Source organism: Cyprinodon variegatus, unplaced genomic scaffold (genome assembly GCF_000732505.1).
Source record: "Cyprinodon variegatus isolate N-32 unplaced genomic scaffold, C_variegatus-1.0 Scaffold533, whole genome shotgun sequence".
Classification (NCBI taxonomy): domain Eukaryota; kingdom Metazoa; phylum Chordata; class Actinopteri; order Cyprinodontiformes; family Cyprinodontidae; genus Cyprinodon; species Cyprinodon variegatus.
In genome coordinates this window covers 508,169-535,663 of record NW_015150986.1, presented here as the reverse complement: position 1 = coordinate 535,663, position 27,495 = coordinate 508,169, and the positions used below count along the sequence as shown (strand labels likewise).

The following is a 27,495-nucleotide window of genomic DNA, read 5'->3' as shown; positions in this document are numbered from 1 at the left end:
ATGGTCATTACACTGTCAATTCAATTCAGTTTATTTATATAGCACCAATTCACAACACATCATCTCAAGGCACTTTGCAGTTCAACCAGATCAAACAGCCAAATTGATTCAAAGTTTTCTATCTAAACCGGTTGATTGCATCGACTCATTGACTCAAATGCAATCCCTTACACTAAGCATGCTTGTAGCGACAGTGGAGAGGAAAAACTCCCTTTAACAGGAAGAAACCTCCAGCAGAACCAGGCTCGGTGTGAGCGGCCATCTGCCAAGGCCAACTGGGGTTCATGCGGCGCCCATGGAGCAGCGTGGGGTTCAGGGTTTTTGCTCAGGGACCCCAGAGTGGCAGTCTGTGGAACTGGGGCCCAAACCTTTGGACTCCAAGCGTAATACCCTCACCACTAGGCTGCAACTCACCTAAATTCAAATATTATTCCAGAATCTTAAGTATTCTGGAGTGTCTTGTCAGTAGATGCATATAAATCAAGTTTTTACCCACTTTTTTATGCGGATTATCTTTAGTGTTACATTTTATCTAACTGTAAATATTCTGCTTTTATTTCTATCTGTATGCAATATATGAATTATTTATGCAGCAAGATAGCCATTTTATTCTTAAATTTTAGAAATAATTCAACACCTCAATGTGGTTTTATATATTTTTAATAGTATTGTCTCCTATAAAAAAAATCATTCACTAAAAACCTTAAAATGTAATAGATATAAACTTTTTGGAAGAACACAGTCTGTTCCTGTTTCCATGTACATAATTCTATAGAAAATGTCTTAATTAGTTTAAAAAGAGTGACCTGGTTCAGTTAGGTCAGAGAGGGTGAGGCTGTTGATATGACTCTCAAATACTACTGGAATGTATTGGGTGAGCAGCTGGCTTAAGTTACCGGTATTTGGTAACGGATAGCAGTCTGATTGACAGGTATCTAATCCAATCAAATGCGTACGACGCCATTCGCGGACCGGAAAGCCCCCGCGCCATTGTCCAATGAGCACACGGCAGATACTGAAACGGTTGGTTACGAACGCTCTTTAGCCCAATAGAATCGCGAGAATTACGCCCGCAGTGATAAATGACTCCGCCCACTGCCTTCCATTTCTGAACTGAGGAGACACCGCCGCGTTCGCGTACCGTCCGTACCAGTTTTTTTTATATACATGTTGAAGTGAGAAAAAAAAAACTCGGTTCAGTGTCGTAGGTTTTGCGGAATTGCCTTAATATAGCGGAAGAAGCGGAACACTTTAAGTGTCGCGGTACGCTGTTCGAGTTCTAGCTAAAGCTAGCTTTTATTTCATATTTTAACTTTACAAAGCGGCGTTTTCCGCCGTTTTTTTTTTTTTTTCCTTCTCGCCGCCCCGCTCACTCTACCCCCTTGTGTGTGAGTGGGGGCCTGCAACGTCGGTTTAGCCACGAGGCGCGTCGGTTGTGTCGGATTAGAGCGATGGCAGAGTTCGGCAACGGACTAGCAGATGAATCTCTACTAGATTCAGATCCCGGACATCCCGAACTGGAGGACCCAGGTGTCGGCGACGAAGAACCGGGATTAGAAGAGGGAGAGGCCGCCATTGAAGACCCGGTGAGTAAAGGGTATTGTTCCACGAGTGAAAATCGCCTCTAGTAACTAGACGCGTCAATACAACATAGAAACTGATATGAATGAAATGTAAAATATAGGAATACAGTTATTCTCTCTCCCTCCCCCCTCCTCCTCAACAAATCATGGGTCACATGCCGTCCTGTAATGCTACCTCGGTATCAACTGCCATTGTGGTTCTTTCAGTGCAGCAGTACTGGGTGGTGACATGCGTGGTGTCCGCGGCCATCTTGGCGCAAGAGCAACGCCAGTTTCTCTGCGCTAGAGAGAGCAACCCTAGCCGGTTGGGGGTGGGGGGTTTGAAAAAAAAAATGCAGGACGGAGATGCGGGACACTGTTGGGGCGAGCACCGGACAGGCCGCAGCCGTTAGCTGTCATTTTCCAGCTCCATCTCCTTTGAGAAGGCGACCGTCTTACGGTAATTTAACATATTCTATTTATTTTTTTTATTTTATTTTCGCTGCGGTGTCAGGCGTTGCTGTACGCGCGCGCCCGCGAATGACCCAGCGGCTAACGTTAGCATCGATGCTGCACCCCGAAAAGACCAGCGAACCGGCCAACCGTTATTCGGTTTCCGGATAAATCTACAACGCGTCATGTTTGGCCGTTGGCCTTAATTATATCACGCGATAATATCAACTCTCATGAGCTCGTATCAATTAAGCGAACAATAAAGCTGGATCAGGCCGACATACTCTTTCACCATATTTTTTTGTACCTTTTGGCCGACTGTGTGCGCGTTAACATGCATCACAGGGAGTTCAAAATGAACGCCAACAGCACAATTTCATTTACATTTGCACATGCGCATCCTATATTTTTGCATTAGTGCATTAGCATTTCCAATTATGTGATTACATGCTTGTTTTATTTTGTGCAAGGAAAAATCGTGGCTCGGAATGCAGAATAGTAAAAAGGGGGTCTGCGGTATTTAAGGGGCTGGGGTTTTTTGTTTGCTAGAGCAAGGAGATTGAATGAGCAGAGGGAGGGGAGAGAGATCTTGGCCTTAATATGCGACAAAAAATAGTTGAACCTGTCAGATGCCGGCAGATTATACATCCTGTCTTGAACGATGCTCAGATTGTCTATAGTTTGAGATTCTGCATTGAAAATATACCAATTTTATAGCTTCATCTTGGCTGCTTTGCCTCCCCTTTTTAGCCAATTATTGGAGGATCTAAATTTAAATTGGTCCAAGGGTGTTTCCAAGACCAAATGTGGAATATTTCAGGTGGAGGCAATTGCTCTGAATGATGCTGTAGCTACTCCCACTGTGCTGCAGTGCACCACTGTCAGACAGGAGGGACTGCTCACACGTGAGGGCACAGGGAAGTCTGTATTCACTGCCAATGAAGAGGATTTTACATGAAAATGTTATTGGAGAACTATATGAAGTAAAGAATGACAAATGTATGATTATTTGAGTGGTTATTTGCTGTATTTTGTTGCCTTGTAGCTGTGCAATTACAATAAAGTTGAATCTAATCTATTTTGACACAGAAAGGTTTGTGCAGTTTAATGACATACCAATGTGTAAACACATTAATTGTGTCAATTCAATATTGACATGTGTTAGGTTTGCTGTGCTATATATTTACTTCTGTTTGCAGATGTCAATTGGGATTAATTGCAATTGGCATTAAAAACTATGAAGGCTATCCTTTAAGCTCATCTCCCTATAAATAATTTTTTGTGAATTTTGGGGCTTTTTTTTTTTTTTTTAAATCAGCGAACATTTTCATCAGCAGGTTAAACTTCAATCTGTTGTTGGGTTTTATAGAAATCACATGAAGTTTAGGGTTATGCACTTTAATGTCGTAATGGGGGTGACTTTATTTGGATCTCCTACTGTGTATCTACACATTTTTTTTCATACCGTCGTATGCTTTAGCAAAAAAACTAAAATGTCAGGTCAGACTCTTTTATAAAACCAAAAATGGTATCCTTTAATTTGCAGTGAGGGGGGCTGCTGCATAGGGCTGTAGTCTGTTTCTACTGCAGTAAGGACTTTCAGACAAGTTTGGAGTTCTGATTTCGAGAGGCTGATTAGAATATTCCTGTTTCTGAAGGAACTGGAGGCAATTAAAGCTCGGGTCCGAGAGATGGAGGAAGAGGCCGAAAAGCTGAAGGAGCTACAGAACGAGGTGGAGAAACAGATGAATCTCAGCCCCCCACCAGGTATGTTCGTCTTCCCCATTATTTTTTTATTTTTTTTCCCTCTTGTTTTTGTTGCAGTGAAGTTTTTTTTTTTTTTTTTTTTATGGGTTGCTTACTTGGGTTGATGCATTTGTTCATTAAGTTACCAAGTTCTCCTTTAAGTTGGCTGAAACTCAAGCATGTTTAAATGACAAAATGACTTGGAGTAGTGAGCCAGTAGGATTACTTCAAATTTCACTGTCCACCCTGCCACCTATTCCACCTTCATGCTACTATTAGATGAAAAATAAAGTGTCAGGTTTTGTGTTTCTGCTGGGTCTCAGTGCAATAAATCCCCTCAGTTCTGCAGTTACGTTCTCACTGCAGGCAAATGCAACCTAAATACTTTGGTATACTTTGGGCCATTGGTGATCCATATTCAGCTTTTAATTTGAGTCAGTTATGTTCCTTTTCACGTTAAAAAAATCTGAATTGTAGCGCCTCTGTGTTTTTTAAAATGTGAGCGCTCAAGCCCATTTCATCCAACTCGTTACCCTGGCTTTAGCCCCTTTCCAACTTAAAACGCATGTTTTTCAAATCTGGGTCGACCCGCTAACAATCGGCATTTGGCTGCCTTCAAACTGGCAAAAAAAGCTTGGTCTATCCCCTAGCTGAAAATCCGTGGCCTCTGTCCCCCAGCAGCTGCGTGTCCTGCGACGCCTCATGCCATTTACTGTTGATGTCACCCCTGCATGAGAAATCAGGAAAGTAAACAATGGAGAGCAGCATGTAAGAAACCCTGGGCGTAGTTCTTTTAATGTTTTTCTCTTTCATCTGTCCGAATTTCTCACCAGTGCTGCGCCAAATGTAAATGTCGTTTCGACTTGTTAGATCAGGAGCAAGTGGCGTGCTGTGCTGATGTCCATACGTTGTGCTCAGTGGTGTTGCTAATTTAGCAGGTCAACCTGGGTCTGGTGTTCCCACAGCATGCCGATAAGAGCTGAAGTGATTTTAACGCGGATCGGTTGGAAAGATCAACATGATACTAACTCCAGCAACAGCACTCACTGCTCCAACACATTAGAATCAGTTCTGCTCTCTTCTTCTCTCTCCTCTATTAGTCTTATAAGATGATCATGATGTCAGCTCCCATGGTTAAAGAGATTATAATGACGCAGAGTTTCTGACACCTGTTATTACTTCTGAAAATGGTTTGCTGCTGTGTGATGTCCACACTGTTCGTCTGTGCATATGGGCCCTGTTCGGGGCCATAAATGGTTCAGACTGGAGTCTGGTGGCTGCATGAAACTAGTAGTGTTAGCTGCCATGTAAGAAAATTGTTGAGCATCAAGCAGTGTGAATGTAGCTTTAGATGTTAGCACTGTGTTGTAGTGGTCCAAATATGCAACCATGTTAAACCTAAGAAAATGAAAGTTGAAACTTTCAAGCTGTTAGAATCACTGTTATTAGGTCTGCTTGACCTAATAACTTCTGGAACTTGCAGAGCCGTTTGATAGCTGTTTTTCTTCTTCAGTTCACAGATTTTTAAATTCCACTAGATATCCGACGTGTCTCTGCTTTAACCCAACTCTGTTAAATAACTGGATCATTAGTAGGATCATTCTGGGGGGCAAAATCTCCAACATTGGATTGGCAGGAGTGTAAAGTGTACATTTAACAGGGCAGGACCACCGTTATTGCAGCTGTTGAGCTAACGCAGGCTGAGTAGTAGAGCAATGTTTCTTTCTTGGGCTCTGATTGTATTTAGTTAATTGCCTATAGTCAACACATCTAATTTTGAAAGATGCATTTTATCATCAATTCTGTCATTACCACAAAAAAGGTCTTAAGTGAAGATCAGATTAAGTCCTCAGCACCCATAACTAGAATTGGAAACTTTTAGTCAAAACGAGTAGCATTTCATTCCATAGTTCCAGCCCTAACAAGCATTTACTAACTTAAGTCATTCATCCCAAGAAAAAAGTAACAGTACAAGTCGAAACAATCAACAATTTATCAGCCTGAGCAATTGGAGGAGAAAAGGGGATCTAGGTTTATTCCTCCTGTTATCAGTACCAGCTTAAATAGTTAAAATTGAAATCTCCTTAACAACTGGATTGTTGTGCTTGTGATGTACACAAATAAAGGGAACATTCAAATGACATGACTTAGTGTTTTTTTTTTGTTTTTTAAGCCTTCTGTTGTCCAAATTAACTCTGAGGGTCTTTTTACTCAAACTCACAGCCTCAGGTTTCCAAGCTGTATGCTCTAACCACTAGGTCACCACTCCCCCTACATCTGCATTTGACCCATCACCTTAGGGAGCAGTGGGCTGCCATGGTGAGGTGCCCTGGGAGCAATGTGGGGTTAAGGGTCTTGGTCAGACTCTGAGTGGCAGTCTGTGAGCTTGAACTAAAAACCTCAGGGTTCCAAGCTCTACACCCTAACCACTAGGGGTGTAAATCACACCCATCATCGCGATTCGATTCAGTATCAATTTCCCGACCCAAATTTCCACACAAATGACTCAAACCCACAAGGGGTGTGTAAGTCATCTTTTTCCTCCGCCATTTGCATACCCAAGCGGAAAAGCAAATAATTAAGGAACTGTAAGGCCAAATGATTTGTGAGACATTATTTGAAAGCTTACACATTCTTGTTTCTAAAAATATGAGAAGTGTGACTTAAACACTGCCTAAACTGCATCCGTTCAAACGTGACTCCTAGTTTTGTTTTTTGTTTTTTTCTGTTTTTATCTTTCTGGAAAATAGTAGGTCTTTTCTTAATAGCAGTAACAAGGAAAGGCTCGATACTATATAATAACTTTGTCAGACCTATGGGACTTTTAACTTCGTGTTTCCAAATTGTGCTTATTGCTGTTACACAAAATTTTGAGAAAAATTCGCACTGAAGCATTTTGATGACCACTGAACATTTTTGAAGCATTTTCAAGCATGCAATCAATTGTTTTCTGTTTTCTTTTGTTGGCTGGAAAATTATGAACACAAACCTACCTAAGATCGAAGGCAGCTTTTTCGGGAAATAAGTCTTATTAGCAAGATGCTAAGCGTTAGCCCTGACAAGCAAACTTTTATTTTTATTACAAATATGCTGGATTACATTTAATTGTTGAACCCTGATAAACAAGCAGGATATAAACAGTTGAAGATTGGATTTATAAAATGGCCTCAGGATCTTTTTAATACAAAAGCAAAGAGCGGTTGTACTCGACTTATGTTTTTTTTTTTTTTTACCCCCTGCATCTTCTGGAGATGATGATATAACTATCTTGTTATCACGGCTAAACCATTAATTGTTTTCTCGAAACGATTAACCTGTATGAGTAATGAATGAGGCTGGCCAACAGCCCTGGATTCCCAGTCAATCAATGCCTGCGGTTCCCGTAGTTGTGCAGCAGCGGTTTTATCAAAACCTTTCTTCTGGACTCATTCATTTCAAACTGTTGTCTATTCCATTTGCACAAAAGCATGTGAAATTGTCAGTGTTGCTACCTAAGTGGTCACAGAATTTTGATTTAATTCATATTCTGAGTTGTTTACGTGTGCGCTTAATTTTTTTTTTTTTTTTGAGCAGCGCTTTTACAGTGCTGTCCCACAGGGCTGTGTGCATGTCTGGTCACTACCATGGTAAAGACAAAGAAGCCATTACAAATGCAGACCATATTCCTACAGAAATGTTCTTTTGCTATTCCTGAGGCCTTCATCAGAACTAACTTGGTACTTTAAACCTTTGGAACACAATCCTGTTGTATGCAAGGGGGTCTTTAATGTATATTGCATAGCACTTCTTGTTGGAGATGAGAAGGTAGATCTGTTGGTGTGTAAATGTTATGGATGACAACCATGCCGTGTCTACTCTCTTGGTCCATTAAACCAATAACGTTGAGGGACAATTGGAGACATCCACCACAGCACCTTTAGCCATAATAATGTCAAATGATTTAAAAATGATACTCTAATTGGGCTGTTATTGCTTTCAATCAGCTTTACAGCTCTAGAAATGCTTTAAACACATTCAGTTGCACATACATGTGAAACCTGTCTGACCAGTCAGGAATGTTGAAACCGTATTATTTCAACAGCAGTGTGTGTAACGAGGTTCAGTGTTTCCCATTTGGTAAAACCTGCTAATTAAGCTTCCAGAGCTGCATCTAATGGACCCTGTCTGTTTCACAGCAGTCTTATCATCTTATCTGCCTTTTTTTTCTCCTCCAGTTGGTCCTGTCATCATGTCCATCGAGGAGAAGATGGAGGCAGATGGCAGATCTATTTATGTTGGCAATGTAAGTCTTATTTTCTCACTTGGACTCATGTCCACCATGTATCTCAGTTAAAGTTCAAGATCTCCAAAAGATATACATTTTTCCACTTTGTGTAATTATTTGGGTTGATCTTTATAAGTAGACCAGTAACCGTTTTTATTTTTGCTTTCACTTTTTAAATTGAACCTTGAAATTTTTAAGTTCAACTTGATGAGGCACTTCCATGTTTTTACTGTTGAAAATACAACTGTGAGTTGGCTGATGGTATTAGGATAGTTCCTGTGCTGTGAGCTTCAACTCCCTCCTGCTTTGTTAGTATTTTCTTTTCTTCCTGACACTTGTGAGCACTGCCCTGCTGTGGCAGATACATTGTGACCTATGAAACCCATCAACAGCGATAATGTTTGCAAAACAGATTTAAATATGTTCATTTTAAACACCAAGGTTATCTTATCCAGTTTGAATTAAACGTGATATGTTGTCTCCCAGTGACGTACTCATATGCCTTTTCATATCGTCTTTCATCAGGTGGATTATGGAGCCACGGCGGAGGAGCTGGAAGCTCACTTTCATGGCTGTGGTTCAGTAAACAGAGTCACCATTCTATGTGACAAATACACAGGGCATCCCAAGGGGTAATAATGCACCCACTGTTCTCTTTTGTTGTCCCTTGAGTTTCTAAGGATATATTTGGTAATAGTTTTGATCGATTAGTAATCAAATGTAGCGTTTCCCAAGAGCAAGTTTTTTTTTATTTTTATTCAGCTTCAGTTATCATTAAAGGAGGTTTCAGTTCAGTTTGGTTTGTTTAAAACCAGAACTCTAGCAGAATTCAAAATTGTCTTTCATTTTTGTATTTAGACATTTCTGTATCTTTTTTTTTCTCCCACTTTTAGTTTTGCTTACATTGAGTTTGCAGACAAAGAGTCGGTTCGGACAGCTATGGCCCTGGATGAATCCCTTTTCAGAGGCAGACAGATAAAGGTGAGACTGTTGATCTACAGCCGAGGAGAAATGAGCGGTGGCAATCCAAACAAACTGTGACATTCACTGAGTCTCCTTAACCATCTGTAGGTGGGAGCCAAGAGAACAAACAGACCAGGCATCAGCACCACAGATCGCGGTTTTCCACGGGGTCGGTTCCGATCACGGGGGGGAGGAGGAAGCTTCGCCTCGCGTGCGCGATATTACACCGGTTACCCACCCAGAACCAGAGGACGGGCCTTCAGGTGAGCAGCTGTGGAGACGTCTTCTGTTTCATCCCCTTCATGCAGACCATGCCATTCACAGTTTGATCTGTACGGTAAATTATAACTGTAGGCTTAAACATGAAGGAAAAAGGCCTTCTGTTTTTGTTGCAGTCTTAGGGCCATCTTAGTTCAGTTCAATCATGCGTAGCTGTCCTCTCTTTGGTCTTTGCTACCATATTTAGAGTAGTTGTTGCTCAGTAAGAACAACTCCTGGTTTAATCTCTTTCATTTGTGTAACAGAAAATGTCTGACCCTCAATGTCAGACTCTAATCAGCCACTCCACCACATTCCATGAAACCCTTGCTCTGCTAGTTTAATCAGTGATTTAAGACACATCGCAGGATAAGGCACTGAGAGGCTTTAGATGGGAGCAATAACACTGATATAAATGGATAACATGCAGAAAATCCCTGAATTACTCATTTAACTGTTTAGTTTGTTTGGTTAAAGAAAGTCTAATGCTAAATATTCCCCTGTTACTGTTTCTAACAGCGTATTGCCCCTCCTTCATTAATCAGCAGCATAGGCTAATATGTAGTCCTCTCCCCCAGAGAGTAGCGCACAGAGCTGTTCTTCTTGAACCGGCCTTGATGGGGCCCCATCTGGTAGCTACATCAGGAATTTACCACCAGTTTATTTCAGATTGTGCTGCAATGGAACAGAATGAGCTGAACATCTGGTCCACATGTAACATTTCACCAGTGCTTTGTCTTGTTGTGGTATCTGCATCAAAATCTTTGCATGGAGCTGTTGCAAGCTTGGGAAGATTTTCACTTTTTGGCTGAAATGATGGAGTCACGCTCCAAAAGATAACGTACTTGTCTGACTGGAAATGTTCTCTCTGTTCTAAACTAATTCCTCCTCTGCTACCATGTAATGGTATTAAAGGATTATGCTGCCAAATAACATTTGTGTAGTTTCTACAATTCGCCAACCCATTGGAAGAAAGACGTGCTACTGCTGCTAACATTATAAACTATATAGATTAAAGTTAATGTTTATAATGCTGCATGGTATTTAAAACTGCAGTCAGCGCATTATTGAAGTGTGCATTAACATGGTAATAGAGCTGCTTGAATGCAGGTTTAGGTAGGCCAAAACATTTCAGGCCTACATGAGTAAAAAAGTTATTTCCAGCCAGAAGTAATTTGGTATCTAATTTAACCATCCTTTAGAACCAAATCATTACATTTCCTCTGATCTGAATTGAAGTCCGTTCCATTTATAATCCTTAGTAAACAGCCTGTTTTACACAAACAAAACCAGCTGACCTTTGACTTTTATTAAAGATAAATAACTAAAGATGGTTCAGCTCTATAGAGAAATTTGATTGAGAGATTTTTACTTTCCAAAGTAAAGTCTTTGACCTTTACATCTTATCTGTCCCTCCATCTAGAATGTGATAATCTGTGGTAGTTATATTCCTGCTGTTTAGCAGGAATATTTAAAGCTATGTTCACACAGCAGCTTGAAGTGACCCAAATCTGATTTATTATTTTTATATTTTTTTGGCCCATATACAAAAATGTGAACGGCAATGCAGAAAAATGGGATTTCACAAAAAAATCGGAATTGAGCATTAAAGCCTGCAGTGTGGGTGTAGCCTTAGTTTGTATCCATGACGACCCAAACATCAAATGTTGCTCCTCAGACCATTATTTCTATGGATGCCATCCAGCAGGTCTGGATTGTAATAGGAGCTAACACAGAGGTTGGTCTGAAGAAATGATGTAGACACTTTCAGAGCAGTGGTCTGCAGCAACAGGTGGGGGAAGGGGGCCATGCTCCATTCAGTTGAAATGAAGAACATGTTCCTGATGGGAGCATCCTCTAGGGCTGGATGTGATCTCATATCATTATAGTGATTAATCCTCCAAGCACGTGCAGTGAAAAGCCAAGATCTGATGCCTGCCTGAATGTAGAATGGTGTGCATGGGTAGTTTTTCCTTTGTTTGGATTTTCTTGTTGTTTTTTTTTTTTTTTGCATGAACATGACCCTCCTCTCACACGGCACACACTCTCCATCAGCTCAGTGTCAGCTTCACAGCGCTCACTCCCAGAAACGAGGGTTCATTACTGCAGCCTGACCTCGGCATCTGGCCTATCAACCAGTGGACCGTCGGTCCCAGTGTGACCTGTTGGTGCTGTCTGTGTGACTGAGAGAAAATATGTGAAGCTCTGCGTGGCACCACTGTATGTCGCTCTGTGTTTGAATGTGGGATATAATGCTGCAGCTCTGAGTCATGTGCACCAAGTGTGTGTGTGTGTGTGTGTGTGGTGCTGTTTGTCCTCATGGTCTTTCCCCACAGTGACCCCAGAGGAGACTCACACACACACAGAGAGAGAGAGAAAGAGGGAGGGTGCCATTGCTGTCCCCTCACACCCCAACACTTGTTTTCACCTTATATCTAAAATAAATTTCCTTTTTTTTTTTTTAAGCTGCTTCCAGCTGATTTTTATTTTTTTTTCCAAACTATAGCCTTTCCTCCACATTGATTTTTAAAGATAGCCTGTCTACTTTATTCGTTTCGTTTACGTCTAGGCCTGAATTCAAATCTCTTCTCCCCTCACATATATCTATATATTATCACACCAGGAAATTGGTGTCCATCTTAAAGCGAACAGGAAAAAAAATCTCACCCTCTTTTTCTCTCTCTTTTCCAGGGGCCGAGCGCGACCATCATCGTGGTATTCCCCTTACTAAACACCCCCCCCCTCCCCAGTACTCCCTTACTATCAGTCCCCCCCCCTCCCATCTCTGTTCCATTTGAAAACACATGCACACACATGACCACACACTATGAAAGTCCCCCCCCTTCCCTCCCCTCCAAAAAAGAAGAAACCACAGAGGAGAGGATTAAAAAAAATATAAAAAAGACAAAAAATGGAAAAGAAAAAAGCCTCTCCTGGACAGAGAGAGACTGGCTGGCCGGTGTGAGATTGTGTGAAAGCGTGCGTGTGCAGAGCGTGATGCGGTCACACCTGGTAAGGTAAACCTTGGTTGGCCATTGGTGGGGAGGGACATGCGCTGGCAGTTATTTGTTGGTTTTTGTTTGTTTATGAAGGGAGGGTTGGGGGGGGTTAAAGTGGTTTTTAAAAAGAGAGAAAGATGGTATCTCAGGCTGCAGATGTGTCTCCTTTGGTCTGGCTGTGACCTACTGCTTTCACACCATCACCAGTACAGCCCACCCACTCACCTTCCACCACCATCAAAAAAAAGAAAAAAAAAAGAATGGGAGGTAGGGAGAAAAAATAGGGAGGGAAGTAAGGTTCACTGTTCAACTGTTTTTTGTTGTTAGCGCATCAGCTTGTTACTTGTAGTTTGAGTGTTTGTTGATGCAACTCTGTTGTCTGGAGTTTGTCATTACTCCCTAACCCCCCCTCCCTCCTCACCTCCTTTTGTGTCAGTTTCCTGGCTTTTACACCCCCTCCCCTTCTTTTATATTAGTTTTTTTATTTATGGGTTATTTTCAGCTGTCCTGTGCTTCCTTGACAGCGAGGAACTCCATGATTGTTTTTTTTTCTTCCCCACTTTATTGATTAGTTTTTTTTCTTTAGTTCCCTCCCCCTCTACACCTTGTCTTCCATCTCTCCTCCCACTCCACCTCATCCTGTCTCCCCCCCTCCTCTCTTTGTATATTAGACCACTTCTTGTCGTTTCAGGTTTCAAGACCAGTGGAGGCTGACAACCCCTCCCCAGGTGGCGCCGGCCCCCCCCACCGTCTCGGCAGCATCTCTGTCTCTCTCCGCTCCCGCTATGCACACTCACCCCATCCTATCAGTGTGGGGCGGCGGGGGAGGGGGGCAGGGCGACCACAGGCCTACCGCTGGAGGCATTTACTACAACAGCAAACGCTGACGACGCTTTTTAACTAACACCTTAAAAAAAAAAGAAAATAAAACACACGCATCACACATCGTCCAAGACAAACATACACACCTAACCAAACGCAGCAGTAATGACGGTCAGCCAAGCCAACACATGACTTCTACACCCAGAGCCGAAGCCAATAATAGCTGAGAGGCAGACAGGCAAGTTAAGAGGGGGGGAGAGTGAGATGGGAGAGTAGGTGATTCATTATGGAGGTGTCCTGAGGGCGCCCCCTTTCTCTGAGCAGGCGCAGTGCAGCCACGGCTTGTCTGAGAGAGGCTGCTGAGCTAACAGCATGGATTTCAATTGAAGAGTGGGCTGGAGCTGTTTTTAGGGTGGGGGAAGTTGGGGCTAGGGTTTGTCTGGAGACCTTTTTGATTTCTTTTTTTTTTATTTTGAAAAAAAAAAAAGGGAGGGAGGGGTTTGACAAATGTTTTGCTTTTTTATTTTTAATTTTTAACCCATGAGTCTGTAATTAGGAGGAAAAAAATAAAGACATTGTGTAAAAATGGAACCGCGTCAGCCTTTCTGTTCATCTATTGAAGAGATTAGATGTTTTTTTTTTTTTAAAGGTAAATTCCTTTTTTGTCCCACAACTCCACTCTGGGAGCAGTGGGCTGCCATCATGCTTGGCCCAGTGTGGGGTTAAGGGTCTTGCTCAGGGACCCAGAGTGGCAGTCTGTGGGGATCGTAGCGGGTACTTGCAACCTTCCCTTTATTGGCCCTCTACAGATCTTCATGTGGGATGATGGGTAAAAAACTTTTTATAAGGATCACTATAGGAAAAAAAAAAAATATCAGAATTGTTGACTCATAAAGCATAATTTTGTTTTTTAAGAAATGATGGATCTCTTTATAGAGAACGTTTGCAAATATAAGGTTAACATCAATTTCAAAACTTAACTAATGTTCAATAAATGAGCCAACGAGACCAGCGTAAAAATGTGCTTGAATCTACATCCTTATATGGTTATAAGAATAAAGGGCTTAAATCACAGAAGTCCTAATTCTGTAAAAGGTAAATGTGCTAGCTGGAATGACTACCTTTTTTTTCTTTTGGCTTCTGAACCGCAAACCCTTAAAATGTAGTTTGAGTTTGGGAACCATGGAAAGAAAAATGATAGAGGTTAAAAAATTTGATGGAATAGAAAATCCATTTATTGTCCCAAAATTGGGAAATTGAGGTGTTTACAGCAGCAAAAAGATAAATGGTCACACAAATGTGGTGCTTTAGAAAAATGTATAAGAATAACAAAATAGTGACTGGATGGGTATTTGAAAACATCAGAGATGTGCAAAAGGCATGTTGAAGGTAGAAACTGTGAAATCAGCATGAATATAACTTATTGAAGTTGTTGGGAACAATGGCGGTTATAGTTACAGCTGCTGGGAGGAAGGATCTGTGATAACGCTTCCTGGTTCCTCATCCCTGCTATTAATGTGATGGAACTAGGTGCTACATGGGTCCCCAATATAAGCTAAAGATTCAAAACCATTTAGAGAAACTTACGCTAAAGGCTCAGATATGATATTTGACCAGAGGATAAAAGTCTTAAGCCTGGCTTTGGTTGAAGAAAATTTGTTTCTGAGTTGATGAACTTTCTTTAAAGTAGATGCTGGGATATTAAACCAGCAAAAATTTCCATTTTGGAATCTGTGTAATGACCCACATGAAGCCCAGCTGGTCATAACTTGGAGGTAATGTTGGCTTTTAGCTGAGGTAAAAATGCTAAATAAAAACCTCACAGCAGTCAGAAAGGTTGGCCAACAATATAAAAGTTTTGAGCTAATCAAACAATCTAAATTGATTAAGATTATACATAAACATGCAGTCTGCTCCTTTAAACTGCTCTTCCCATATTTTGATTTGTAGTAGGTGGCATCGTTAACCAGTGCATTTATGTTCCTGGAAGTAAACCCTACAAACACCGAGCTTAAATCATTTCCCCAAACAGACTGTTCCCTAGCATTTGTGTAGGATGTACATCTTTAGTCTGATGAAGCAGCAATGGTGTTGCAGTGTTGGTATGCACCCCCAAACCCAGTGATGTGTGCCAAATAGCTGCTGCTGGCAGTGTGTTAAGTGGAGCGAGCAGCAGTGGCCGCCATTAATCCCCCACCAACATCTGGCTGGGTGTCCAGCAGCTGTTCAGAGCGCTGAACGCGGCTACAACCGAGGGGTTTTAATCGGACAGGCTTTAGTACACACATCCCATAGAAATGGTAATAACTTGTAGGATAAAGTATATTTAATGCTGTAGTATTTGCCCTATTTATGATGAATGCAGGAAACATGGGTGCCCTCTGGTGGTGATTGCTGAAATTGATTAAATGGGAGGGAAACAAAACCAATCAAAACAATGTGGAGTTTATTCAACATTAGTTACATATTAGAAGTTTAACGTTGGAAAACAGTCTAACAGTTGGTGTATTAAGCTTTTAAATCCCTGAACAGCAAAGTTGGGCTCATCTGTGCTTCTTGAAGGCTGTAGAAAGAAGAAAAAACAATGAGCCATCTTAGCTTAAAGGTAAAACCAAAGCTTAGGTTTAGAATAAACTTACCTCTCCTTTTGGTTTTCTTTTTCATGATTTTCTTCTTTTTCTTTGCTCTAATGGTTTCCCCATCCTGGACAATAAGAATAAACCAAAATTAGCAATGAAATAACAGCAACCAGTGGAGAGGTTTACTGTGAGAACACACCTGTCCGCCTTCACCGCCCGTCAGAGCTGTGATGTCGCTGAAGTGCGTGATGCCGCTGAGCTGGCCGGACATGGCCATGGTGCTCCTCTTCCTCGCCTTCCTCTCGTGCTTCGGCACGTTCAGACGCACCATCATCGACTCCTCGTAGTTCTTCCTGTGGAGCTCCTCTCGGCCCTCCCTCTCCGACTGGAAGTCTCGCCTGTCCCGGATCTCCTCCGGAGCGTCGCTGTATTGCTGCCTCAGCTCCTGGATCACGGAGCTCCGGAGAGCCACCCGTCGCTGCCGCTCCATCTGAGCCTTCTTCCTGTCTGCCTCTGTCATGTCACCATCTTGAAAGGTAAAAACCGCCTTATTAACATCTGAGAAATTAGTTTGAGTTTAGCTCTACCATCGGAGTGGAGTGAGGTTACCGTAATGCACTGGTGCGATCTTTGGAGGTATATATTTCCTGCCACTAGAGTGAGCTGCTCTCTTGTCAGAAGCTCCCTTGTTTGCTTCATCTTCAGAGTCCGATTCGCTCAGCTGGACAATAAGACACAGAAGCATCTCTAATTTCTTCTATAGCCAAACTAAAACATTAATAATCCAACAGATAACCAAAAGGATAATCAATACCTCTATAAATTAAGCAAAGTTATGAGGAAAGAGGGAAAAACTGACCTTGCTGACGAGATTTTCCGGATTTGGACGCAGATGCAGCGGGTCATTTTCAGCTAAAAGAAAAAGAACAAATGTATTCAGATCATCCTGCTACTGATAGGCTACTAGAGGTGATCTTTAATAGAAGGAAAACTCCAAACTCGTTTCACCTAAGCTTCCAGTAACAGCTGTGCGCACCAGTTTGTCAATCTGGTACTTCAGTTTGTGGTCCAGAGGTCGCATTTTCTCCAGTACCTTCAGAGAAGGAAAAACTCGAATTAAAAAGGAAAAACTAAATCCATCTTAGACAGGAACTGTCCTCCCTCTGAAAGGCCCTCTTACAGTTCTGATTGTGACCACTCTGCTCAAAGCCGCGCTGTCCTTTATCTTCCCTCCTTCCGTCTTGATGCTGATCAGATGAGTGAGGTCCTGAAGGTAGAAGAGCAGGAGGTTGTAGCGAAGGTCCAAGAAGGACAAACCCTGCAAGGGACAATAAATATATAAACAAACTAAAGTATCTGGTCAATTGTTCATACTTTTTTTTTTAGCTTCTTCATATTTTAACACCATAAAACCACAACCATCAATGCATTTCACAAGAGAATGATGTCACGACCCTAAACGAAGCTGTGCTCAAGTATTAAGTGGAAGCCAAATGATGTAGTTTGCTTTTTACAAATAAAATCATCCAAACAGAGCATTGTGAGCATGGTGGTGGTGGCATCATGGTGTGGAAATGTTTTTGTTAAGCAGGGGAAGGATGACGAGTAGACAGAGGGAGCTACACCTGGAAATAATAAAAAACACTTCAAATTTTCTTCTACCTTCCAGCAAAACTATGACGGTAAACAAACAGCTGGAGCTACAGTCGTTCAGATCAAAGCATTTCAATTGGTTTCAGTCAAACTTAGAACTGTGAGTAAGGCAGTTCTGAAGAGATAAATGGATTTAGGTCTGGACTTATTCCAACACATCGACCCGCTTTGATCTGAAGCATTAAAAGTGTTGCTCATTCTGGATGTTTTCACCTCAGCTTCATGCCTTACTTCTGAAACAGAATGTTGCAAATTTTTGGAAAGAACCACCCTCTCCTCTTTAAAAAACAAAATGCACATGCACGACCCTGTACCCTTGCACGAGCCCATTTCTCCTCGTGCACGCTCTGTTTGAAAGTAGCTGTTTGCATCGCTCATACAAGCTTACGTTCCAAAAGATTTGCACGTCTTCCACTATGTGAGACTGGGACGTAGGGCGATTTTACATAAACATATCACCAGAATGATTGACAATTAGGAAGACCAATTATTTTGATGATCAATCCCCCCCAAAAAACATCCTCTGCTATACCTTTAAGCTCCACTAGACTAACCGACCTGAAGGAGGGCATTCCCACAGCATGATGCCACTCCACCATGTTCCAATTAAACTGTTTTATTGCTTACCTTTGAAGTCTTGAACACTCCATCCTTAACTTTGTTCAACAGCTCATGGACATGACTGGTTACTGATGCCACCTAAAAGGAGAACAATCATTTATAGAGGGAGAAAAACCAATAGGAACACGAACAGAGCAAAGGTCAGCAGCTCTGTTATTTTCAATGTAAAGAAGTCGCTTATATTCGCTCATACTGCTGGTTTATAGCCTCATAAGGCATCCAGGTACAGTTTAAGGAAAATATTAACCTTCTCCCTCTGGTGTCGCAAACAAACATACATTATTATTATTATTATGCTGATGATTCATTGCAGATCATCCAAAAAGAGGATTTTCATGAGATGTTTTTGTAATATAAATAAACCCCTACCTGCTCCGTGAGGTTATTTAACAGCTGCACAGCTTTGGGTAAATCGCTTTCGATTAGATCCTGTAAAAATAAGAAAACCAATCCTGTTAGCAGACATGTAGCAGGAGGCGATCATGTTTTTATCTGTAAGCGAAGCAGATTCGCTTTAGAAAATTAATCCCCGACGTTAAGAGGAATATAAGAGATTAGTTCAAGGAGTTAACAGGGAGGTAATAAAAAGCTTTAGAAGAAGAAAAATAAAGTTGTAATAATGGTTTAACGCAGCGGTTAGACTCACGTTGTCAACAGGAGCAGCCATTTTAACTTCCACTGCTGTACGGAAGCCGCGGAGGGACAAAAGCTGAAAATCCTTCGCGCTTTCTGTAATGTTGGAAGCTTAAATGATTCAAAAACGTTGAAAAACTTAATCAAAATGTACGGAAGAGGATTAGCACCACTGGAGACAAAGAAAAAAAAAAGTTAACTGATTTTAAAAATTTATTTCAGTATAATATGAGAAAAAAGTGAGAATTCTGACTTTAATCTCTGAATTTTTACTTTCATCTAAGAATTCTGAATTTAATCTCAGAATGTTGGATCTTAATGTTGATGGGCACCATGAAGGAAGAGATGTGGGAGCGCTCAGCTTCACTGACAAAGATGTGGGTTGTTTGGGTGGGCCAGGAATACGTTGGTGGAAAATGATGGAATTAAGGCAACTTTTTACGTGCCCGAGTTGTCCCTGGGGATGTTAATTAAAGTTCAGATTAAAGTCAGAATTCTTAGAAAAAAGTCTGAATTCTAAGGTTAAAGTCAGAATTCTGAAGGAAAAAGTCAGAATTCTGACTTTTTTCGCATATTAAACTGAAATAACGTTTAAAAATCAGTTAACTTTTTTATTTTTTCAGTGGCCCTAATTCTCTTCCGTAAAAATGTCTTCCGAAAGGCCTTTTTTTTTTTTTTTTACTCGTCTGGAATCTCTAATCTAATTTTGAGCTGTTATGTGCTGTTACTTCCTAACCTCCCACTTCTATTAACCCTTTATAGGGCACTAAGTGAAAGAATTTAGATATCAGTGAAAGAATTTAGATATCTAAATTTCAAGCAGAGAGTGCACTGCAAAAAACTGAAATCTAAGTAAGTCAATTTTTCTTAAAATAACTGCATTTTTTCTTAAATTGAGCAGGTAAGTGAGACACTTTGCAAATGGAATAATAACTTTACATAACAAAGGGGGGGGGGGGTTCAGTCTCCTATTTCAAGTGCATAATATCAAATAATCTGATTTTAAGGATAAAAATGCTCCTTCAACTGGGAGATTTTCTTATTTACCTACTCAAATTAAGTCACTCCATTTCTAAGGGATATGCATGTGATCAAAAATGGTAACTTGCTCTATAAACGGTTAAAGATTTGCACACTGTCTTTGTCTTTCACAAATTTGAAATCTATAGTCCGAACAAGTAATTTATAGAAATTAATGACGTTCATCTAAGGAAATGATCTTTTATTATTCTGTTATAAAAGCATCTCTACGACATCTGGACAGCTTTCTGAAGAATGATGATCCACCTTCATTTTCTTTCTGGGTCCGAATACAAGACAGTTTTTTTGTGCAACAGTATCTGTGGGCCCTACTTGTGCTGTGATGAATTATCTGTGTAATAATTTACCTATAGACTTTAAATAAACATGCTTGCATATGCTTTAATTTATTCTGCACTAGAGCAAGTTGGTGCACCAATGCTAAGAAATGTTCAGTTTGCTTTTCTCCATCTTGGCCGGCAGCAGCTTAATTCGATCATTGCATTCATCAGTGAGTCTCTATGTGAAGCAACACTATATGGTTTAGAGAGGGGAAATATTTACTGGTTCATCACACACACCAAACTTATAACGAAACTTGTTATCCAGGTCTCGGTGAATACAATAAAGGTTTAAACACAAAACAACTGTATCTCAGTTCTTGTTGTTTAACCCTTTTTGCACTTTTATCTTTATCATAAAAAGGTAGGTCATTTATTTCAAATTCAGTAAAATTAAAATATGCAGAGGCTCAATTATTTGTTTTAAAGTAGCTGTGGAAAACTTTTTTTAAGGAAACATAAGTGTTGCATGTACTTAATATAGTTTCAAAATTGTTTTATAAGTGTGATGTATGATTCTACTCTTAAACATCATGTTTTAATTATCCCCAAAAGCAGGAAACACAATTTACAGAAGTTACAGCTTGAAAAATTCAGTTTTACTTAAGTCAGTATGGTCACTTATCCCCCCGGAGCGGTACCTGTCCACTCTTAGATGTCATATTAAAACCACATCTCTGATAAGACTGCACGCTCTCTCCAAATAAACTCTTTCTATTCAAATAAAACTCTTTTTTTCTTCTTTTTTTTGGAGGTTAGATCTGGTATTTTCTGGTCTAAAGTCATCAACTACTTGCACTTTAACATTAGTAAACGTGCCTTTTAAAGGAATCTCCTATTTTTCAGATACTGTTCTGTTGTTTTGGTTACACTTCTAACTTTAACTCAATAATAAATTAGGCTATTTTAAACATAAACACACACAAGTCCAAAATTATTAGTATGTTGAAATTATTTTTTATATATGGATATAAAATAGAGCTATACTCAGACTAAACTATTGTTAAATAGAACTTTCTGACATAAACAAGTTCATTTTGGCAGTCAGACATCCTGCGCTGACTTCATATCTCCATTGTCATTTAATAAAAGGGCGATCAGATAAAGACATCCTGGATGTTTCTTCACAGGCCTCTGGGATTCCTCCTGAACTTGATAACCACCTGCCCCCTCAGAGATGTTAATGAGACATTAATGCTAATTGTAGGGCCCCTGGTTGCGATAAGAGGGTAAGTGATGGCTCAATGTTACAGTTTTTTTTTTTTTTTCGGATTTCAGAGGAACCCATGAATGGAAGTTGAATCGTCTTCCTAAAAAGGATGAAATGTGCAACAGTTAGTGTCTGAGAGAGAGAGGAAGTGCTGATGTGATCATCAGAGGGGTACCTGCCTTTCAGTGTCCTGTCTTAAAGTCATTACCACTCACGCAGCCCGAGGAGAGATACGGAGTTAGAGGAGAGCCATGGTAAGTCACAACCAAGCTTTAAATTCATCGAAATTGGCCTTAATGTTGGAAATTGGAATAAAAAATATGGTGCATTCAGTTAAATCCACCAGTTTCTGTTTTAATGTGAGCTAAATACGAAAAATACTCTCAGCTTTCTGTCGTAGGCCTGTTTGGTAAAATTAACAACTTCATCATTACTGTTTTGTGGGCATGAAAGTCCAAATAATGGCAATAATTAGTTTTATATATTAAATATGTCAAGTATGTGGATAATTTTGACTTTTTGCATCAAACCAAACAATCTAAAACATGTACTGTAATGAGATTTTATGAGTAGCTAATTTAAAAAAGCCCCCAGAAAGGCTTTCAGCAACCACTTACCATTCTTATTGATTATTTTATCACATATATCTATTTAAAGTATAGTATAAATTGTAAAAAATAACAATTCACACTATTTTTTTTATGCAGAATAAACATATTTATGTGGATTATATCTGATTTTAATGTTCCCAGTTTAATCGGTTACTTTTTCTGTATAAAGTTTGCATATATTAATTAATAAGCAACAATTTGTTGTAATTTATAATGATCCTACTATTAAAAAAAAAAGCTGTCTTATGAGGACGCACTGTATATACTGTATATATCACATGCACCTTTTTCTTCCTTTGGTGCATTCTTCTTTTCAACTTAAGCCGATGCAACGAGTAAATTTCTCCACTGTGAGATCAATAAAATTAATCAATCAATTTATTTTCTACAGGTTGTTAACAAGTTGTTGCATGAATTATTTAGATAATATTTATACTGTTTCAGTTAAAGTAACATGATGATAAAAGCATGGATTTAATCTAATTCTGCCATCAACGTTCCGTACAGATGTCAGATTCCAGAGTGTCCTCTGTCATCCAGGAATGGGTGAGCTCGTATCCCGCTCAGCCTCACAGCCAAACCCTGAATCCTGTCTCCAACCAAGCTGCAGCCTCCAACCAGATATCTCAGATGGACATGATCTCATACAACCAGTCCCAGGGGATCATAAGGGGGGGTGCTGATGACAGAGTGGTTGAACAGATGATGGGGCTGCCCTACCTGTCCTACAACACTTCCTGTTTCAGCCACGGTTCTAACTCAGGGAATTCGAACCACCATCAGAGCCATGCAGGCACTCAGCAGGTGAGTCTAGTGTTGCATTGGAGGAGTAAAAAAAACAAATAAAAAAACTCTCTGTTTAAATGTTTCTGTGCTTCTCCATACAGGATTTCTCCCCCTTCCTGCTGCCCACCCTCAGGGCCCCTGTGACCAAGAGAAGCATCAGCAAGGATAGCGCAGAGTACCGCCTGAGGCGTGAGAGGAACAACATCGCAGTGAGAAAGAGCAGGGACAAAGCCCGTAGGAGGATCATGCTGACCCAGCAGAGGGCCCTGCAGCTACAGGAGGAGAACCAGAAGCTGCAGATGAAGATAGGACAGCTCACCCAGGAGCTGGACACTCTGAAACACATCCTGTCACAGCGGCACCTGCAGGGAGCCGAGGAGGGAGCAGCACAGGAGGCCGGCATCTGAACACGCATCACAGCTACTGCTAGCATAGACATGAATGTCAAACGACTCAAGAGTCTCATTTACACTAACATTTGCGAATTTTGGGAAGTGGAAAGATTGACTATAGCATAGGTTTAAGATGTGTGCTTCTTGAAGTTGCATAACGCTTAAAAAAAGCAGAACTTACTCAGAGTGTCCTGTCAACCGCACAGAGGTTCTGTTCGCCACCCTTCAGCTTTAGTGCATCTTAAACATTTCAGCTGCTTTGGGTTTTAAATGCTTAATGTTTTAACCTAATGACTGATTATGAAAAGGATAAATTCTTTCAATCTCATGCTGTAATATTTCACACCACAATAAAAGCCAAATGATTTAATCAGGTTGTGTTAACCTCAACACAGGAAAGGTTTTTAAAAATAAACTTTAGTTCTATGTTTTAACTTTTATAAGCAGAATCCAGAAATTACAAAAAGTTATACATTTACTTTATAATTTTGATTGCTTACATTAGTAAAAAGCTTTAGTTGGTCAACTTTATCAGCTTTCTTGCACTAGTTAAGGAATTTAAATGGAACCCTGGTTTTATTTAAACAAATAATCAAACAGAAAATATCTAAATTTCAAGCACATAGCTCTGGAATCCCACTTCAATGATCTTTTTCATTTTAAAAGACGATTTTATTCATGTTTTTTTTTCATCAGCTTAGTTTTTGCTAAGGGTAAAACATTATGAGCTATAAAAAATTTACAGTTTACGAGCTTTAGCTTAGCTATTGCTGCTGATTAATAAGATTTGTTTACTTTAGCTTACGTAAGTAAATGATCCTGTCCTCATAACAGTTTTCAATTAAAATGAAAGTAAACCAATTAAGTTAATCACAAATAATCCCATGTTTGATTTTATCCATTAAAAGAAAACTATTTATAAACTTGCTTTCTAGACAACTGTTAACTAAGGATGCGGCGTGCAGCTAAATACAGAGATACCGGTATAACATTTTACATTTTTGAAAATTATATTTAAGAGGTAAATTATTAAGTTTGGATGTCCTGATTCCCTGTATTAAAAAAACAAAAAAACAAAAACAAATTGCAATGTTCTATTTTTGGCTATCTACCAATTAGGATAATATAGATTTGCTTTTACAAAAAACATAATACATTAGAAAGAACAATTTTAATTATATTTAGCAACAAAGCTAAAAAGTGATATCCATTTATGATATGTTTTTTTTCCTTTTATTTTTTACTGTTTTTGTCATTTCTTTTTTTTTTTTCTTTTTTTTTAAATTACCATGTTTTATTAATCTCACTCACTTGTTCCAACGTATGTAAATATAAAAATTATTCAGAAATCTTTCCAAGACATGGTTTGTTTTTGTCATTTCTAATACATTTTCATTATTTTTTTTATGTCAGCTAATTAAATATGGAAATGTTCTATTATGGCACACTGTATTTTTTTTGACATATACATTCAAAATAAAGGAAGTGATTGATTTTATATTTCAGTCTCTTCAATTTTTGTGGGCTGCAAAACAAACAAAATGAAAAATAGATAAATAAAGAAATGATAACCTTTTGTGTTTAAATTTCCCACAGTTAAATTATGGTTCAAATGTAGAAAATGAAGACAGCATTTTTGGGTGAAAAATATTATTTAAGCATTTTATGAAGTTTTAATTAATTAGAAAATGGAACAAAACAAAAAATATATATATTTGTCATTTTATGATACATAAAAATAAACTCTCTGGATGTAATTTAGTGTTTTAAAATCAGAAAAATGAAAAGATAAACCATGAAGATGCAAACTGGTCGACGGGACATTCATGATAGCTGTCCACTGTTTCTGTCAGTCAGATTTGTTGTATGATTTCTACTTCATAACCATTGACTAATCATTTTACCTGACATTTGTTGTCTTCTTCAGAGCTGATTGTGAAGTCTTATTGCCCAACAGAGTTACACAACCACCCGTGGTTTGTAGTGGAGGCAACGCAATCTAAAAATCTTAGTGCCTCCATCCACTAATATTTGATTTATGCCTTTATACTGATGCAAATTACTTTAAATTTACTTATCAAGATATTGTAGGAAAATCTGATTGGTTATTTTCTATGAATAATTAGTAAAATATTGTGAAATAAAGAATTTCTTCTCCATTATGATATTGTTTTTCAGTGATACACAGAATAATGGTTGTTGACACCATTCTTTCTTCATTTAAACATCTAAAAAACAGAGCTGTAGGATTCCTAGCCTTAACATTGCATAGAATCAACATTTTCTGTTGCTGTATCATTGATTCCCCACAGCATCCTTCATCAAGGTACATGGCGCACACCAGCCGTGCTATTTCCCATTAACCCTCTACCCACAGAAACGGACGTCATGCCATGGACCGTTGTGCCCCAGCGGTTTCCCTTTGTGGGATGGCCAAGATTTCAACACAGTGGAGGACAGAGCTGAGGAGCTCAGAGATAATATCAGTGTTTCGCGCTGCCAGGGCCTTCCTGTGGCTGTGATGGTAATGAAGGGACACAGAGATAGCAGACAGAAATGAGGGGGTGGGGGCATCCAGCCAGACATTTGGCTTATTTATGTAATGTAAAATCTTAGATTTTTGGCTTAAGATTTAAGATTCCATTGGAACTATAGGGGAGATGAAAACCTATTTGATTAACTACTAATTTTTACTGTTTCTACTGGATAAAGATGCTCCAAGTTAATAAAAGTTACATTAAACAAACAGAACAGTGACTTAGGATGGCAACAATCAGTAAATGACACGAATAAAAGCAATATGACAACATGAAGTTAGTGAAATATCTCAAAAAACCAACACATTATGCCTCGATCGAAGGTAATTAATGAGCAGATGAAAGAACTCTGTCAAGAAATGGTTTGAACCAATCTGAAAGCCATTAGTCATGAAATATACGTATCACATTGGGGAACCTTACCTGGACTAACCAAAATTACTCCAAAAGTGCAGGAGGACTCATCCAGGAGGTCGCAGAAGAACCCAGAGCGACATAAACCCTAGTCTGCATCAGAGTTCATGTCACAATAAAATAAAGGGTATCCATGGGAGAGAGCTACAGCCAGAACCTCACATTTCCTTCAAACAACTAATAATATTCAGCAGATTGTCAAGACAGAGGCCGAATGCATTTTATTTTGTTTCTACTGAGGTTATCTTTGTTTGATATAGAAATTGTCATCAATTCATCTTCTGCTGCTTTTTGTCAGGGTTGGGGGAGGGGGTTATCTTGTGCCTAGAACTGGTGAGCAGCCCACACTGCAAAAAAATCTAAATATTGATATGTAATTTTTTCTTAAAATAAGTGCATTTGTTCTTGGATTGAGGAGGTAAAAGAGACATTTTGCCAATAGATCAATACAATTTACACTTAAAATAAGAAAACACAGTTGCATTGTCTTATTTCAAGTGCATAGGTTCTAAATATCTTATTTTAAGTGTAAAAATACTAATTCCATTGACTCCATCTCATTTACCTACTCAAATTAAGGATAAATACACTTAGTTTAAAAAAATTGTAGTTATTTCTAGATTGTTTTTCTAGTCCAGGGTTGACCAGTCTATCCTAAGGCAACAAATACAGCGATGCAAAGAAAAACACACATGTTTGTATTTTTATGCATATTAAGAGTTTACATTGATTTACATTCCTTTTAGATCCTGAATTTATGCCTAACCCTGACATTTACCCCAATTCTAACCCTTTTCAGTATATTCCTAACCCTAACCTTAAACTAAAGTATTTCCCACCTTACATCTAAACTAACTTTGTAAGGTTAAAAATGGGGCTGCGCCACATTAGGACCAGACTTTTGGCCCCATAAGGTCTGTTGGTCCTCAGAAGGACAAATAAATATACCCAAAACGGTCCTAAATATGTCATACACTCACACGAACTTGTCTCAATATCTTTGTGGGGCCTTTCCATTGACCTAATACCTGACCCCAATGTAACCTTAATTAATATCTTAGTCTTAAACGTGACCCCTGATGTAAAAACAGCAATTCCCCTCATGGGGTCCAGGCATCGGGCCCCACAAGGAGCAGTCGGTCCCCACAACAATGTATTAAAAACAAGGGGTCTTAAAGATGAAGTGATCAGTGATATTTTTTTAAATTGTTGGTTGAACACAGAGAGAACAAATGCATGCAAAGGGAGAAAATGCAATCTCCATGTAGAACGACGCTGATCCAGGAATCAAACATAGGACCTCCCTGCTGCAAGGCTACAGAGCAAGAAAGAGAAATAAATTCCAAAAAAGTGAAAAAAAACAATCCACTGGACTTTGATTCCAAGTTTGAAGACATTTCACTTCTCATCCAAGAAGCTTTTTTAAATGAAAAATGTCAGAATTAGCATCAACTTCCAAGCTTTATAGAGTTAAAAAAATTAAATATAGGAGAAAGCTGCAACAGGCCTTGTTGCTGGATACAATGAAACGTTGATATCCATTTTGTTGGTGAATAAGACCATTTTTAAACTTCTTACACTTTTTCCACATTTATGATACTTTGAAGCATTTCTTTTTTTTAACATGACAT

General features: G+C 39.4%; 3 protein-coding genes across 5 annotated transcripts; 2 read left to right on the top strand and 1 right to left on the bottom strand.

The window, feature by feature from the left end:
• Window positions 1–1,100: 1,100 nt before the first annotated feature.
• Window positions 1,101–13,631, top strand: pabpn1 (poly(A) binding protein, nuclear 1). 3 transcript variants are annotated; one of them, XM_015391259.1, is made up of 7 exons: window positions 1,101–1,586; window positions 3,674–3,782; window positions 7,976–8,043; window positions 8,551–8,657; window positions 8,919–9,006; window positions 9,097–9,251; window positions 12,937–13,627. In XM_015391259.1, the coding sequence occupies exons 1-7, from the start codon at window positions 1,452–1,454 to the stop codon at window positions 13,130–13,132; spliced, it is 858 nt and encodes a 285-aa protein (XP_015246745.1). In that variant the 5' UTR covers window positions 1,101–1,451; the 3' UTR covers window positions 13,133–13,627. The 3 variants fall into 3 exon arrangements, with proteins under 3 accessions (XP_015246745.1, XP_015246746.1, XP_015246747.1); XM_015391260.1 differs by lacking the exon at window positions 12,937–13,627 and adding an exon at window positions 11,938–12,506 and having other exon boundaries at window positions 1,102–1,586; XM_015391261.1 differs by lacking the exon at window positions 1,101–1,586 and adding an exon at window positions 1,885–2,022 and having other exon boundaries at window positions 12,937–13,631.
• Window positions 13,632–15,507: 1,876 nt separating this feature from the next.
• On the bottom strand, window positions 15,508–18,606 carry ngdn (neuroguidin). Its single transcript, XM_015391245.1, has 10 exons — window positions 18,567–18,606; window positions 18,290–18,349; window positions 17,927–17,998; window positions 16,827–16,964; window positions 16,655–16,739; window positions 16,506–16,558; window positions 16,256–16,367; window positions 15,846–16,174; window positions 15,707–15,770; window positions 15,508–15,630 (listed from the first exon to the last, which is right to left on the bottom strand). The coding sequence occupies exons 1-10, from the start codon at window positions 18,585–18,587 to the stop codon at window positions 15,611–15,613; spliced, it is 954 nt and encodes a 317-aa protein (XP_015246731.1). The 5' UTR covers window positions 18,588–18,606; the 3' UTR covers window positions 15,508–15,610.
• Window positions 18,607–21,260: 2,654 nt separating this feature from the next.
• On the top strand, window positions 21,261–24,090 carry LOC107095244 (CCAAT/enhancer-binding protein-like). Its single transcript, XM_015391247.1, has 3 exons — window positions 21,261–21,378; window positions 22,243–22,539; window positions 22,623–24,090. The coding sequence occupies exons 1-3, from the start codon at window positions 21,376–21,378 to the stop codon at window positions 22,926–22,928; spliced, it is 606 nt and encodes a 201-aa protein (XP_015246733.1). The 5' UTR covers window positions 21,261–21,375; the 3' UTR covers window positions 22,929–24,090.
• The last annotated feature ends 3,405 nt before the right edge of the window (window positions 24,091–27,495 follow it).